Below are 15,567 nucleotides of genomic sequence, written 5' to 3'. Positions count from 1 at the left end.
AGAAGCTCTACCCAGCACCACCTCAAAACAGATGCTGAGACTCACAGCCAAACACTGAGTGATGTGTAGGGAGTCTTGTGGAAAAGTGGGAGGAAAATAAAGAACCTGGAGATGACAGGAGCTCCACATGAAGACCAACAGAGCCAACTAACCAGGGCCCAGAGGGGCTTGCTAAGGCTGAAGCATCAACCAAGGACCATGCATGGACTGGACTTAAACCCTTCTACAAAATATAGCTACTGGGTAGCTAAGGGTTCATATGGGTTCTCAAGTAAGGAAAGCAGGACTGCATCTGACACAGACTTTCCTGCCAGCTTTTTGATCATTTCTCTCTGGCGGACTGCCTTGCCAGGCCACAGGGGAAGATGACACTCTCAGTCCTGATGTGACTTGGGGTGGACGGGAAGGGTACTCTCCTTTTCTGAGGATTCGGAGAGGGGGGAGGAAAGGAGAGTGGGACTGGGACATGAGGTAGCATGGGGCTACAACCAGGATATAAAGTGAATAAAAAAATAAATTAAAAAAGAAAAAAATTGCTTATACAAGGTCACAACAAATTTTAGAAAATTAATTTTGTAAAGAGAGATATAAGTGCCACAGGACACAGGTCAGAGGTAACTTTAAGGAGTTCTCTTCCATCTTTATGTGGGTTTTGGGGATTAAACTCAGGTTCCTAGGCTTGAACAGCAAGCATCTTTATCTGTTGAGATATCTCCCAGTCCTACAGATTTAAAAAAATGTTTTACAGTTACAACTTTCACATTTAGGCCTACTATTTCTTTTGAATGCACTTTTTCCTATATAGTAGTAAGCATTTATCGAAAAGCATGTTTCCCCATCTGAGCAGCAGTGGTTCTAGCATCATTTAATGAAAAGTCTTTCCCAAAGTGACAGGTAACTTTGAACCTTTGTCCAAAGTCTCTTGCCTGTACATATACAGAGTTACTTCTGGGCTCTCTATTCTGTTTAGTTTATCTTATTTTCCCATCCTTCCTTCCTTCCTTCCTTCCTTCCTTCCTTCCTTCCTTCCTTCCTTCCTCCTTTTTTTTTTAACTTTTAAAGAACAGGTCTTGCTGTGTAGATAGGGCTGCTCTTGAATTCGCATGTTGATAAAGCTAGCCTTGAACTTGTAGCAATCCTCTTGTTTATACATACTAGGACTGCAAACACGCAAACCATCCCCAGTATTCATCTGTTTGTCTTGATACCAAAACCAAGTATGCAATCATTACAGTCTATGATAAGTCTTGAAATTAACTTTGTTCTTCTTCAAAGGCAGTTTGGCTAGCCTAGGTCCTCTTCATTTCTACCTGAGTTTTAGATAAGATTACCAATTTCTATATACTAAAAACAAGCAAACAAAGCCAGTAGGAATTGTAATTGTATTGAATCTATGGATCAATCTGGAGAAAAATAACTATACTGTAAATAAATAACTATAAAATAATAAAAATTTTATTGTGTACTTTTTCATATAACAATACTTCGGCAAATCTCTGGACTCATATCTCTTCTCTCAGACATTCCAATCAGCAGCATAAATGTCCAGGTCTCCTAGACCATTGGTTCCATTTCTTCAATGTCACATGGGTTTTGTCCCTCTCTGTGTAGCATCCTGGGTGCTCTTAAGGTAGTCATATGGGGCAATCTTAGGGCATACCTTGTTTATTTTCTATATCTTTGAAACCACTGCCCTCCATTGCCAGATGTTCAATGTCTTTAAAACTCTTGTTTCACACATTTTTTTCCCATTGTTAAAATTTTTTCGGGCAAGAAGGCAAATTGAATCCTGTTATTTCATATTCATTTTAGTGGACACAATATTTATTCTGTCAAATCTATTTCCAATGCTAGAAAATTCAAGTAGAAGTAGGACAAAAACAACGCTGCGACTGCGATCCTTGCTATGAATGCACAGAAGACTCTGGAAACATACAGGAGGATAATGGTATGACACTTGTTTAAGTCTTACCTAGATATCTCAGCCTGGGAGTTTTTTTCTCCATCAACAGTGAAAGGAGATGCTCCAGTTAGTAGCTCATACATTAGAACACCTAAACTCCACCAGTCAACTGCCTACAAAACAATAATAATTTCATTTTGTAGAATTAACAACTAAAATACATATTATAAATAGGATGACCAAAGTAAAGCTATATACTTAAAAATATTTTACAAAAACATTTTTCACAGCTTTCTTTGGAAGGAGTATTAAGTTAGTACATGTAAGAGACATCTCTAGAGGACAAATGTCTATACCCAGAACAGAAAGTGCTTTAATGATTTCCTAAATCAGTTAGTTTTATCACTGTTTATTTAAAAATTTTAACTTAAAAATGCTTTTCTAAAAGTTAAGATAGATGGAATATTAGGTTTAGTATCTGGGAGGAAAAAGTATCAACCACATTTTATAAAGTTCTTTAAACTCAAAGGCAAAAACATAAGAATCTCACACGAGGGTATTAATTTTAAAACAGCCCCCTAAAATTAATTTCTAAAAATCAATTTCTCTTACAGAATGTGTCTAAATATCCCCACCACGAGGAAGATTTAAAAATAATAGAAAATAAAATGTACCCTAAACTGGAAAACTATCTACAAATACAATTATCTTAACAATAAATATTCAAGAGAGAATATTTTTTGGCTAGTTATTTCATGGATCTTAGTCATGCAGAAATTTTAGATGTAATACAAAGTTTTCATATTTGAAAATTGTTTCCATTAAGCTCTCAACTGCTGAGCCATCTCTCCAAACCAGTTCCATTAAGCTTTATTGGATAACTTTTAAAATATAAGTTATAAATTCTGACTAAACTGCACAATAGCTTTAAATTATACCATGAAGCAAATTAAACTAGCCTTTCAACTCTTGGATTCACAGAAGCAGTTCCAATGGCAGGTGAGTCAGTGCTGTCAGAATGTCCGGCCCTGGGTGTGAAACTATGCTGTTTGGCTAACCCAGATGTGAACCTGATTCTAGCCGTGGGCCAGAAACTACTGCCATTCAAACTTGGAGAATGTGCTTGATAGACATGGGACTGGCCATCAGAAAGGAGACCAAGTATTTACCACAGACACTGGAATTGTATATGTGGTGTTTTGAAAGGAGAGGAAGGGGAGGAGAAAAAGGACAAACCAGCCAGAATTCATTTGTAGAATGTTATTAATAAATCAAAACTGATAGGAAAGTATCACCTTTTAATACAGGATAGAAAGATGACCTAGATTTTATAATGACTTAGACCTGACAGCTTCTTTATTATCTTCATGGGCACAGAAAGAGACAAAACAAAAAAACCTGAGCTCTTCAGAGGGCTAGGAAAACAGACTGTATTTTGAGTGTAGAATTTTCCTTTCAAGGTTGTGAAAAATGCTATTTCTGTTGGAAAATAGTCAACAAAGTCATCAATATCTTTGTGAAGTTAAAGGCAAACTGGGAATAAAATTGATTTTCTTTGTCAGTGGCCTTTTCACATCTCGTTTGAAGGACATATTAACCAAAGTTGGCAAACACAAAAACCATCCATTTTTGTATGTTTACTGAAGAACCTAACCATGCCAATAGAGCTGTGCAAAATCTTTCTCCATTATGCAGAGGGAAGCCATGTACATAGCTTAGGTATTCAGTCACACCTCTGTATTATACTTGGTCCAAATGTGTTTCATTTAACAGAAAAGGAATGGATCTTTTTTAATGGAGTCATGTTTGACATTTTGTTTAAGCTTACAGGCTCTTCTAATGGAAATAAAATTTAAAATTGTTTCAAGAGTAACTTTGAGGTCCCAGCCTTAACAAGAATGTCACAAAGCAAGAAACTTCATCAACAAAACATTAAAAGGAAAATCTAAAATGTCTTAAATTTTGTATTTTTTTCAATACAAAATGTTGAAACTCATAGTGTGTTCAAGTACACAAAACAGACAAATGAACTTAAGAAGTACCAGAAATATGACTCTGATTAAGAGTCTGTACTGGAAGTTATTAACTGGGATTCACTCTTATTGCACAATTTATGGAAAAACACAAATAAGTATCAAAAGCAGAACATACCTTGTCATGTCCCGAATCACCCCCTCTGACAATATCTGGTGCCATGTATTCAATAGTTCCACAAAAAGAATATGCTCTTTCGGTCTTGAACAAACAAACAAAAAGGGGTTGTGATTTCAAGCTAGCATGACAAGTAATAATACAAGTCAGTGGTTGAGTTACAGCAGCAATACCAGTGGTATAATCTGCTGACAGACCTCTGTCCTGGGACAGACTTCTGCCTACTCAGAAGGGTACTGGGTAAGCATCTGAGACAGATTTCTCATGCCTGAAACACTGATGGTTATCATCCACCAACCCACTCACACATTACCCATTTATTAATGACTCTTTTGCTGTTGTTCTTGGTGCATGCATATTTCAGTTACTAAATTCTTTAATCATTCTTTCTTAGGAATGGAAAGATTACCAGTAAAGTAACGTGAATTAACATTTTAGCAAATGATATGCAAAACTGGGAAAACATGGAGGAAGGTCAAAGGCCAATGAGGAAGTATGGGAACCAAAATAGGAAACTAAGGTGAAAACATCTTTTTACTCATCACTTTGTACAGGCTGGGCACTGCTAATGGCATTTTTAAATGATGAACAGAATTGTCTTGGGAAAAAATTGGTCTTTAATGACAGCTGTTGATTTTTTTTAAATAAAACTCTAAAAAATTCAAAAAGGCTAATTTAATATATCAGCCTCAAAATTAGTTTTTTAAAAAAGATCTATTTATTTACTATTTATACAGTATTCTTCCTGCATATATGCCTACACACCTGAAGAGGGCACTAGATCTCAGTATAGATGGTTATGAGACACTATGTGGTTGCTGGGAATTGAACTCAGGACCTTTGGAAGAGCAGACAGTGCTCTTAACCACTGAGCCATCTCTCCAGCCTCTCAAAATTAGTTTTAAAAACTTTAAAAAAAATTAAAATGACCAACAGATCACCCAATATAATAAAATAGAAAGCTAAAATTATCTACACTGAGTAAGAAAAAATTCTTCCATAAACACACACACACACACACACACACACACACACACACACACACTGCTATATTTAAAACATAACAGCACTTTCGTGGCATTAAAATATTTCATCAATACCAGGTGTGATGGTATACACACATCTTTAATCTCAGTACTCAGGAGGCAGAGGCTGGTGGAGCTCTTGAATTTGGGACAGCTTCATCTACCTAGTGAGTTCTAGGCCAGCTGGGGCTATAAAGTGAGACTCCATCTCAAAAAAGAAAAGGAAAATCAGAAAGCAATTTTTCTAGAACTTTGTTAGGGAAAGATCCTTATTTATACTTTATTCCTCCATCAGCGGGGTGTCAAGAAAAATGAGCACTTCTTTTCATTTCCCATTTTAACTGTGAGGGACGACTGCTCCTGCAGCTGTGACACAGAAGTGACAGCAGCTGCTTCACTGGTTCAAGATTAACACATTCACGGAGACAACGCTGTTAAGCACAATGAGCTAAAACTATTCATCATGATATACAGATACTTAAAAACATTAATACGGCTCATCATTTACTTCATTCATTTTAAATTCTATGAACACTGAAATATCCTTTTTCCTAGGAAATAAAAGGAACAATCCAGGTATGGGACAGCAGGGAACTCTTGTTGTTAGCTGGCAGACCTGTATTTTTGAATAGTCAGTGTAAATCATATAACACATACCACATCTCTCTGATTCATCATTTCATGACCAAATGCTGGAGGCAACTACCAAAAAGGTTAGCATTAAATAAAATGAATTTCTCCTAACTGTGTATACAAAAGGCAACAATTTTAAACATTTCATTACATAGTAAAATATGTATTAGGAAGTATTCATCAGATTATTTAAATGTTTAAAATGTTCTCTAAAAATTTTCCTTAAAACTAAATTGTTTTTAAGTTACTATAACAATTATCTATAGCTCTTTTTTTGACACAAAGCAAAAAATACTGCATATCCAACCCCCAGAAGTATAGGAAAAAGTAAGGAATCAATGATTACTTGATAATAACCTGATAATAACCATTTTAAAAAGTTGTTTTTACTTTTTTGTGTATGAGTCTTTGCCTATGAGTTCATGCCTGAAGCCTGTGGAGGCCAGGCCAGATGAGGGCAGTGGGCCTGGAACTGGAGTCACAAAGTGGCCACCCTGTGGGCACTGGCATCCAAACCAGGTGTTCTCAAGAGCAGCGAGTGCTCTGGGCCACAGACACATCTCTCTAGCTTCATCTGATATTATTTTTAAAGATGCCATCAAGACTTCTCTAAAACAGCAAATGCTAAGTTTTTTTTAATTTAAAAAATTTACTTATTTTATATATATGAATGCTCTATCTGCATGTATCCCTACATGCCAGAAGAGCGCATCAGATCTCATTATAGATGGTTGTGAGCCACCATGTGGTTGCTGGGAATTGAACTCAGGATCTCTGGAAAAGCAGCCAAGTGCTCTTAAACGCTGAGCCATCTCTCCAGCCCTGCTAAGTCAAGTTTTAGAGCACTTGAAAATATATTTTTCCATATTTAATAAGTAAAGATTTGATGAGTTTAAAGGTATTGCTTTCCTTAATTTTTGTTTAGAAAACTAGTTTTGCAGGCAAATAAAGTATAACTTTCATTTCCATTTATAGGTGGCTTTGCTTCACATATTTTAGTTATGATGATTTCCTTCCCAGTGTAAGACAATAAAAATCAAATTTTAATTTGATAAAAACCTCAAATTTGGGCTGGAAAGATGATTGAGCAAATAAGGGCAAGCCCACAAGCCTGATGACCTGAGTTTGACACCCAGATTCCTGTAGGTTGTCCTCCCATCTCTGTATGTGCACTGTGGCATATGTGTCCATACATGCATACACATACAATGAATAAATGTAGATAAATTTCAAATTGAAAGTCGTAAAAATCAGCACCTGTAACTTTGATTTTAAAAGTATATGAAATATCTGTATTGGTTAGTACCAGAAAAATGTGTCCTCACTAGTAGTCATGTTTTATTTTCCACATCATTTTACCACAAATAGAATTTATCACTTTCCCTTGTCCTTTTCTTCACTCTAGCTCCTTCCAGCTACCTATTCAAACCCCTCATGTGTCCTCACTCTAATGTATGTATGTATGTATGTATGTATGTATGTATGTAGGTAGGTAGGTAGGTAGGTAGGTACACACACACACACACACACACACACACAAAATACAACCTATTGAGCCTGTTTTTTGTTTACGTATGTATGGCTTCACACTGCACTGGACATACAATAAGGGGGCTCTACTACATTCTAAGTCATGTTTCATTTTATCTGACAGCAACAACTATATATCTCATTCTTTATTATCTTAATATCAACTTCTACATAATGCACACATCATCCAAAGACAACATGACAATGAGTTTTGAAACAGTAAAAACAACAGAAATCAGAACTTGAGAGAGATAGCTAAAGGCTGTTCCTAGAAACTCTTAGGTATTGTTTTAAAAACCAATTAGTAGTGATAACTATAAAATTCCAAGCTATGGAAAAGAACAAAATAAATTTACAGAGAGTAAAAGGAACAAAGGAACTAATTAAAGGAGTGGGAAACCTTGGGGACTGAGTGGAGCATTTCTTAGAGAAGATCAAGAGAAGGTAAACCCATGGCAAGACGATTGGGGCAATTTTAAATTGTTAATATTGATAATTGAAAAGAAAACATTATAGGAGTTTAACAAATATTTAAAAAGAGGGAAATTCTATGAACAAATAAAGGCCAAAGAATTTTAGACATAATGTAGTATTTGATATAAAATTACAGCAACTTAATCAAAACTGATTCAAAATTAATGTCAAGCAGAATGACCTTCTAAAATAGCTCTGTTCATGTCATGCTGCTCAGACTCTCAGCTATCGGTCTGTACATAGCCACCAGAGTACATACAATGCCTTTTTTGGCCAATATAATCCTTCTTCCATATGGTTACATGCCCTTAGCCCCAACTCTAACCATCCATATAACCCACACTGCCTCATTGTTTCACAAGCACTTGGGATAGTGTACAACTCCCTTACCTAGAAAACCTTCCCCAAGATATCTATGTGGACACTCTCACTTCCTTCCCATGTCACCTTCCTGGCAAAGCATCTCCAGGACAGCCTACTGTGCCCTGATCCTTCCATCTCTTTCTTGATGAATCTGATTACTTGCAACCTATTACCACATGGGTATTTGACTTACACACGTATTACTGTCTGCTGGCCATTTAGAGGGGAAACCTTTGATCTCCATACCTTGACTGAACAGTGTTCGGATCATTGCAGACAATGATTCAATAAGTCCTGAATATGCAGGAAAAAATGAAAAATGTTCATAACAGAAAATGTGAATGCTGAATTCATACAGTGTCATATTTTTGCCCTCTGACTTTCATATGCATATCCCACATCATGGACATGCACACATGTATATACACACAATGTGAAAAGAAATGCACTCCTATTATTTTGCTAAATGGACAAAGGAACAAAACAACCCCTAATGATATGTTACTACACCCATCAACGAATGCCTCACTCATCACTGAAGCTTCTTGCAGTAGATGACAAAACAGAGACCCACAATTTGTTAACATGCAGAGAATAGTTTAGAGTACTTGACCCTCTTGACCCTAAGTGTGATATCTCTACTACACCCTCTCTCAAGGCTCAAGGATCTCTGTGAAAAGGGGACAAAAAGAAAGTAAGAAAGCCAAGAGCATGGTGGCACATGCCTTTAGTTTCAGCTCTCAGGAGGCAGAAGCAAAAGAGATCTCTTATGAATTCAACAAGCATGATCTTTGTACAAAGCAAGCGTAAGGCCGGCCAGAGATACAAAGTGAGACCTTGTCTCAACATTCCCCACCCTGCCCCAAAAGATTGTAAGAGCCAGAGAGGGTGGGAGTGGATCATTTCAAGGAAACTGTATTTCTTTTTTCATATACAACAGGGCAGATGCACACTTGAACTCACAGTGATTGTGACAGTATGCATAAGACATGCCAAAGTTCAAGTTGACAAAATCCTAGCATGGAGGAAGGAGACGGGCACAAGGTCCTTCTATCAAGGAGCTGTTGCACTTAATTGCTGCTGGGAGAAGAAAAGTCCATACGGGGTATATTGAGTACACTTCAGAGCAGGCCTCATGCCCACAAATAGTCAGCCAACATAAACTGGACTCCACGAGCTTAAAAGGAGAGGGAGAGAGAGAGGGAGGAAAGGAGAGAGAGAGAGAGAGAGAGAGAGAGAGAGAGAGAGAAAGAGAGGTAGATAGGCAGGGAGATAAGGAAGGATCTGGAAAGAACTGTGGGATGGGGATGACTATGATTAAAAAAAACACTATAGAAACTGCAAAAAATTTAATAAAAATAGTATTTTACAAATAAATTTATAGAAAACAAACATTAATCATATATTTTCAATCTTAATATCCCAGGGTAAATTCTGCTAATTCCCCTGGGTTTGAAAGTTCCTGACATTCAACATAGTTTTAAGTAATTTTCATTTGCTTCTCATAAAATAAGTGAGACAATCCTATACTGGCAGATGCACCTCATCCATTCCTGATGTGACCAGTGGCCCTCTACTGGACATAGCATGGAAATGCTTTCTGTGATCTCCAAGGCAGTGACCAGCCTACTCTCAGGGAAGCTAGCTTCCAATAGCTATCCATCAGAATAGAAACAAAAATTAAAAGAAAAGAGTTAAGATAAAACTGGCAGCTAAACATTTTTCAAGTAGACAAAAATATTTAACATTATTTGAACAAATAGATTATTCAATACTGAGGATGATGTCAATTCAGTTGTTGCTGCTTGCTGTCATTATTTACATTAAATTTGCCTTAAAAACATAAAAAAGAAAAAAGAAAGATCCTTAGTAAGATTTATCAGAACCAGTAATTTCTGACATAAGAAAAAGTAAAAGGAAACTGTGAAGCCATCTTGTCCTTGTTTTTTGGAGGGGTCAAAAGTTCTGCTCTGATGTCTGGGATGGGGCAGAAACTTCACAAATCGTTACAGTTAAATATGTTAACATTAAAATATCGTGTCTTTTCTGTTTTTATTATGCTTATTTATTTATGTGTGTATGTGTGTGGAAGTCAGAGGACAATTCTCTCCTTTTACAATGTACATCTCACAACAAACTAAGGTGGTCAGGCCTGGAAGCAAATGCCTCTGCTCATGAGCCATCTTGCTGGCCCACTTTTAATTTATCTTTTTTTCAGTTAAGGACAAACTGAGGCCACAGGTTAATACTTTGGATTCTGGTGCTCTTCCTTTCCAACACCTCCAGCCCAAGGCTTACCTAAAGAGTAATTATCACCCACAGTCACTTACTTTGGCAAATAAATGATGGAAACAATTGAAAGAGACTTAGTAGGCCTCCCAGAAGCGTAAGCAAATGAGAATCAATCGTGAATACATGTAACACAAATTAATCAAGACAGGAAATAGATGAAGGAAATCATAAACTGCCACTAAGAGTTATTGTGTAATTCTTCTTGCAAAAACGCTGTGCAGATCCTTACTCTCTAGTATGGTGGTTTGAAAGAGAATGTCCCCAACAGGCTCTGGTATTTTAATATTTGGTCCCCCGTTGGTGATGCTGTTTGAGGAGGTTTAGAAAGAATGGCCTTGTTGAAGAAAGTATGTCACTGGGGGCAAGCTTTGAGAGTTTAAAACCTTGCCCTACTTTCAGTTTGCTCTCTCTGCTGCACGCTTTCAGTTAAGGGTGTGACCTCCCAGCTTGCTGCTCCAGCTGCCATGTCTGCCTGCTACTACGTCTCCTGGCCAAGATGGACTTACTCTTTTTTTCATAAGTTGCTTACAATCATGGCATGTTATCATAGCAACAAAAAAGTAACTAGTGTGCCTGGCTATTCTTGAGATATATACATTATAGTAAGCAAAACCTGAAAATGACATTACTAACTAGGCACTTACTAAAGATGTAATTTTCTTACAAATAAGAAAATAAAGGAAGAATAACAAGACTCTTGCCTATATTTTAACTTTGCTCATAATAATCTGAAATATGAATAGTATACCTTGCAAACAGAAATTGATATACACAATGATTTAAATTTCAACATTGTCAAGGCCCATGTGAGAGGAACAACAAAAGGCTTTAAAACTCACAGAATGCAGCCCACAGGTTAGCACAAACACAATGGGTGAGCCTCGCAGAGGCAGAGTCTGGAGGACTATGTATCCTAAGGATTTCATGCCTTTATGGAACACTGTACTGCGTGTTGTTTTGTGGCCTTTATATTCTTCCTAATATACAAACTGTATAAAAACTTCCAGTCCCTCACTGGGCAGTTTTACTGGCACTCACAATAATAATGCTTGATATCTTTAGGCATTGCTGAAGCAGATTAATGATTCGGTTACCACCCTTGGACTGAACTTAAAATCATACATATATCCGTAATGACCACTACCTATAGAAAGAATTTGGAAAAACAGATTACTAGTAAGGTTAAGATGCTTTGGTTAATGGCTCTGATGTAGAAAATTTTGAAGAACAGTTTAAAGTTCAGAAAGGCACACTCTTAATAGTTGAGCTAGGGACCTTTTGAGGTCAGGGAGCAAGAACAATACCCCAATAAGCACTAGCTGATGTCACTGAAACTGGGCTGGTAATCAAGGTGATTAATTTTTTGTAAACATTTTTGCCTTCAGCTTCTTGATATGATTTGATCAAAATTGTTGAGTAGATGTGCACCTTGAAGATTTAAAGTAGAAATGGCTGATTGTTTTCTATATACAAGCTTAGATTTGTGATTCTTTTATAAGATTACTTTTTAAGATAATTGATTCTGCCAGTAAACAGAAACTGGCTGAAAAAAATTACCTTGCTTGCTTACACTTTGTTAATCTATAACAGGTTGCTTAGTAACAAATGTATATGGATTTTGGAAATAATTTGTTTTTCATACTTGTTTCTCACCCAAAATATGTGAAACATTTGATTATGTGAGAGTATTGGCGAACATGTTTTTCGATGTATATTCATTGTAATCATTCACTAAAAAATATAGAATGTAATCACACTGTATTTTTTATACTGCTTGAAAGATTTTGCTGAGATATATAAGCTGTGGAAGAAAAATAAAACTGTTGGAGCTTGCTCTTTGAAATTTGCTCCATCTACTCAAACTGTTGAAACTTGTTGGAACTTGCTCGATGAAGCTTCTCTTGCTTCATCCAGTGTGTGTGTGGTGTGTGTGTGTATGTGCTGTGTGCTGAAACACACACACACACACACACACGATCTATTGGTTTTTGTTTTGTTCTGTTTTTCATTTTCTCTAGTTGCCAGCTACCATCAGTAGCAGCCTATGCTGGCTGCTATCAGTGGCAGTCCCCGCCAGTTATAATTAGTTCCGGCCTGGAGATTCAAGCTTTTTATCTATGCGGGGTGATCAGCCACCAACCCTATGTCTCACCTCATTGCACCCTGTGATAAACTGGTCTTTGACACAAAATATACTTTAATGAGAAGGTTTATTACATTGGTATTACAATCCTATAAGTAGCAGATAACACAGGACACTTTGGTCATAAGAGGGGACTGGCTGCTTCAGTCACACAGGGCATCTGCTGATCTGTGACTACTCTATCCAAGATCTACCTAATTCTGATCAGCTTTGATTTTTGCCTTGGTTTTGTTTTGGGTCCCAACATTTCACTATTCTCTAGGGACCCAGTCTGTTTTCTCCTATTGTAAATAATCAGCCACATGTGCTTTTAAATGTTCAACAAGTGATTATTTGGCTTTGTATTTCGCCTAATATCTAGCACATGGAAGGTTCCTCAACAGAGACAGTGAATGAGCAAATGGGTGAGTACATCCATGGGGAGAGAGGAAAGTAATTATTAGAGAGACCTCTCTGTCAGGGGACAGCCCACATACTACATGACAAGGACCATCTGGTGGTGCGGTGAGATACTTTAAACACATCACTTCAGAAGAAACGACTGCACTGAAATACATTATTAAAAAAAGTCACAAAATTGATACACCTTCACAGTCATGCTTCTGTGGCCCAGGCAGACAGGGCTTATGAGACTGCAGATGCCTCTGCTGAGATGTGGCTGAAAAGGTTCACTTTCAAACTCCCCAATGACAGCATCTGTCAACTTCTTACAACAAGGCTTATTTGTTTTTAGATTTATGTATATGAGTGTTCTTCCTGTATATATGTATCCTAGGTTTGGTGCCTGAGGTCAGAAAAGAGTATCAGATTCCCTGAACTGCAGTTACAAAAGAAGGTTGCGATTTGCCACTTTGGTGCTGGAAACTGTATACAGATCCTCTGCCAGAACAGAAAGTACTCTTAATACTGAGCCATTTCTCCAGTTACAATCTGTCAACATTTGGTCCTTTGTTTCTCAGTGGGAGTCCTCGATACTCCTGTTTAAGACATTACTGTGCTCATGGTGAGGTTTTGGGAACACACCATGGGCCCTGAACAATATAGGGCATCAAGTTTTGCTTTCCCCATTAATTTCCATTGGGCATCCTCACTCTCAACTCGGCCTTGAACACAGTCTATTCCTCCTGAGTATGATGAAGGCATAGGTACCTAAGTAAACAGAGGTAACATAGGGCCTGAAGATATAGGGACTCATGTCTTTCTTACAAGACTCCCAAACAATCCTCCTGGATCCTCAATCACCTACACTTGTACTTGAGGAACAACTGGTGGCTACAATTCCTGAGAAGTTCTCAGTACTCAGAGGTGCAAAGCAGTCTGCTTTTGAACCTCTTTCCCGACCAGTCTAGGATTCAGTTGAAACTATCATCTCATCGTTGACCAAAATGTAGTTGCTATCATCTTCCCTTCCTTTTGGATGTATGCATACTTCCCTTTTTTACTTTAGCAGGGTTTAGAGAGGAGGAAACAATAAACACATAATCCTCTACATGTTACAGTTGCCATTAAGGTTTTATAAGGAGTAAAGTGTTTTAAAATAAAAACAAAACAAAACTTGGGACTAGAGCAAGCGAGACAACTTGGCAGTGAAGACTACTTGCTGTTCTTGAAGAGGACCCAGGTTAGGCTAACAACACCCATATGGCCACTCAAAACTACCTAAAACTCCAGGAATACAATGCCTTTCTCTGGCCTCCATGGGCACTGCATATATGTGATGCATAGACATACATGTAGGAAAAACACCTACATACACAAAAAATTTTAAAAGTCAAACTTGGAAGTAAATTTCTCAAAATCAATCTAATCTATTTTATAACTATTATTATATGTCTGAGAAAAAATATAGCTAAAACCACAGTGTCATAAAGGCAAAGATAGTCCCTATTTTGTTTCTCATTGTACTATTTAGTTGAGAGGTGATCAGTAAATACATGCTGAATGTATTTAACAAAGTATAAACAAAGTATACAAGTTTATACAAAGTGTAAACTTTGTATAAACAAAGTTAATATAGCTATGATAAAAATTTAGGACTTTTAGTCTTTATGCTAGTTATCTGGGAGAAGGAGGATCAACAGAGAAAATGCTTCCATCAAATTACCTGTAGAAGTTTGTATGGTATTTTCTTGATTAAAGATTAAGGTGGGAGGGCCCAGTCCAGGGAGAGGGGGTTGTCAACCTTGGGCAGGAGGTCCTGAGTTGTGTAAGAAAGTGAGCAAGCTCTGAGGAGTAAGTCAGTAAGCAGCATTCCTTTATGGCTTCTGCTTCAGCTGCTGCCTCCAGATACCTGACTTACTTCTCACAGTGATGAAGTATGACCTGAGAGTTTTAAGACAAAATAAACCCTTTCCTCTCCAAGTTATGTTTGGCCATAGTGTTTTATCACAGCAACAAAACCCTAGCTAAGACACTCAGGACTGGTTTTGGAAATATTCCAAAAAGCAATCAGACCTACAGATAGATCTAATTATCCGTACCAAAAATGCTTGAGACCAGAAGTGTTTTAGATTTCAACTTTTTAAACTTGGATTCTAGCACACTACACTATATATATAATGGTATCTTGAGGATAAGATAAAATTCTAATTGGAAAATTTACTTAGGTTTTATATACAGCATGTGTGTGCATACATATGACAGAGAGACCGTCAGAGCTTGAATGTGATTCTAAGAGCTTTTTAAATAATTCTGTGCAGGAAGCAAGGTTTACACTGACTCATCAGAAAGCTAGAGTTATAACTCCTTTAGTTACCCATGTGGGCAACTTGTAGTTGTTCAGCATCACCTATATTTCTGGCTCTAAGTTTATATACAACCACTCTTTTTTATTTATTCACAAGTGTGTATTTAGTATTAAAAAAAATATGGCATTGTCTTAATAGAGAAAAACAATCATGCATCACAAAGGCTTGTCCAGAACCCTTGGGTTGGCTGTTTGGGAGGTTTAAAGGTTACTGGACACTGTATTTTAAGTTTGGGTGAGAAGATAAGCCACTGGCAGTTGATCCACACCCATGCCTCTGTTCACTGTGCTAGCATGTGATTCAAGC

General features: G+C 37.2%; 1 protein-coding gene across 1 annotated transcript in view; it reads right to left on the bottom strand.

The window, feature by feature from the left end:
• Nucleotides 1-15,567, bottom strand: part of Rps6ka5 (ribosomal protein S6 kinase A5) — a 201,795-nt gene that overhangs the window by 52,882 nt on the left and 133,346 nt on the right. Inside the window, 2 exon segments of the mRNA XM_055593143.1 lie at nt 1,973-2,076; nt 4,055-4,138. Coding sequence (XP_055449118.1) covers nt 1,973-2,076; nt 4,055-4,138 — 188 coding nt within the window.

Source organism: Psammomys obesus, unplaced genomic scaffold (genome assembly GCF_907164565.1).
Source record: "Psammomys obesus unplaced genomic scaffold, mPsaObe1.curated_primary_1811, whole genome shotgun sequence".
Lineage (NCBI taxonomy): Eukaryota > Metazoa > Chordata > Mammalia > Rodentia > Muridae > Psammomys > Psammomys obesus.
The sequence above is the reverse complement of the archived record's forward strand: the minus strand, read 5'-3'. Positions and strand labels throughout refer to the sequence as shown.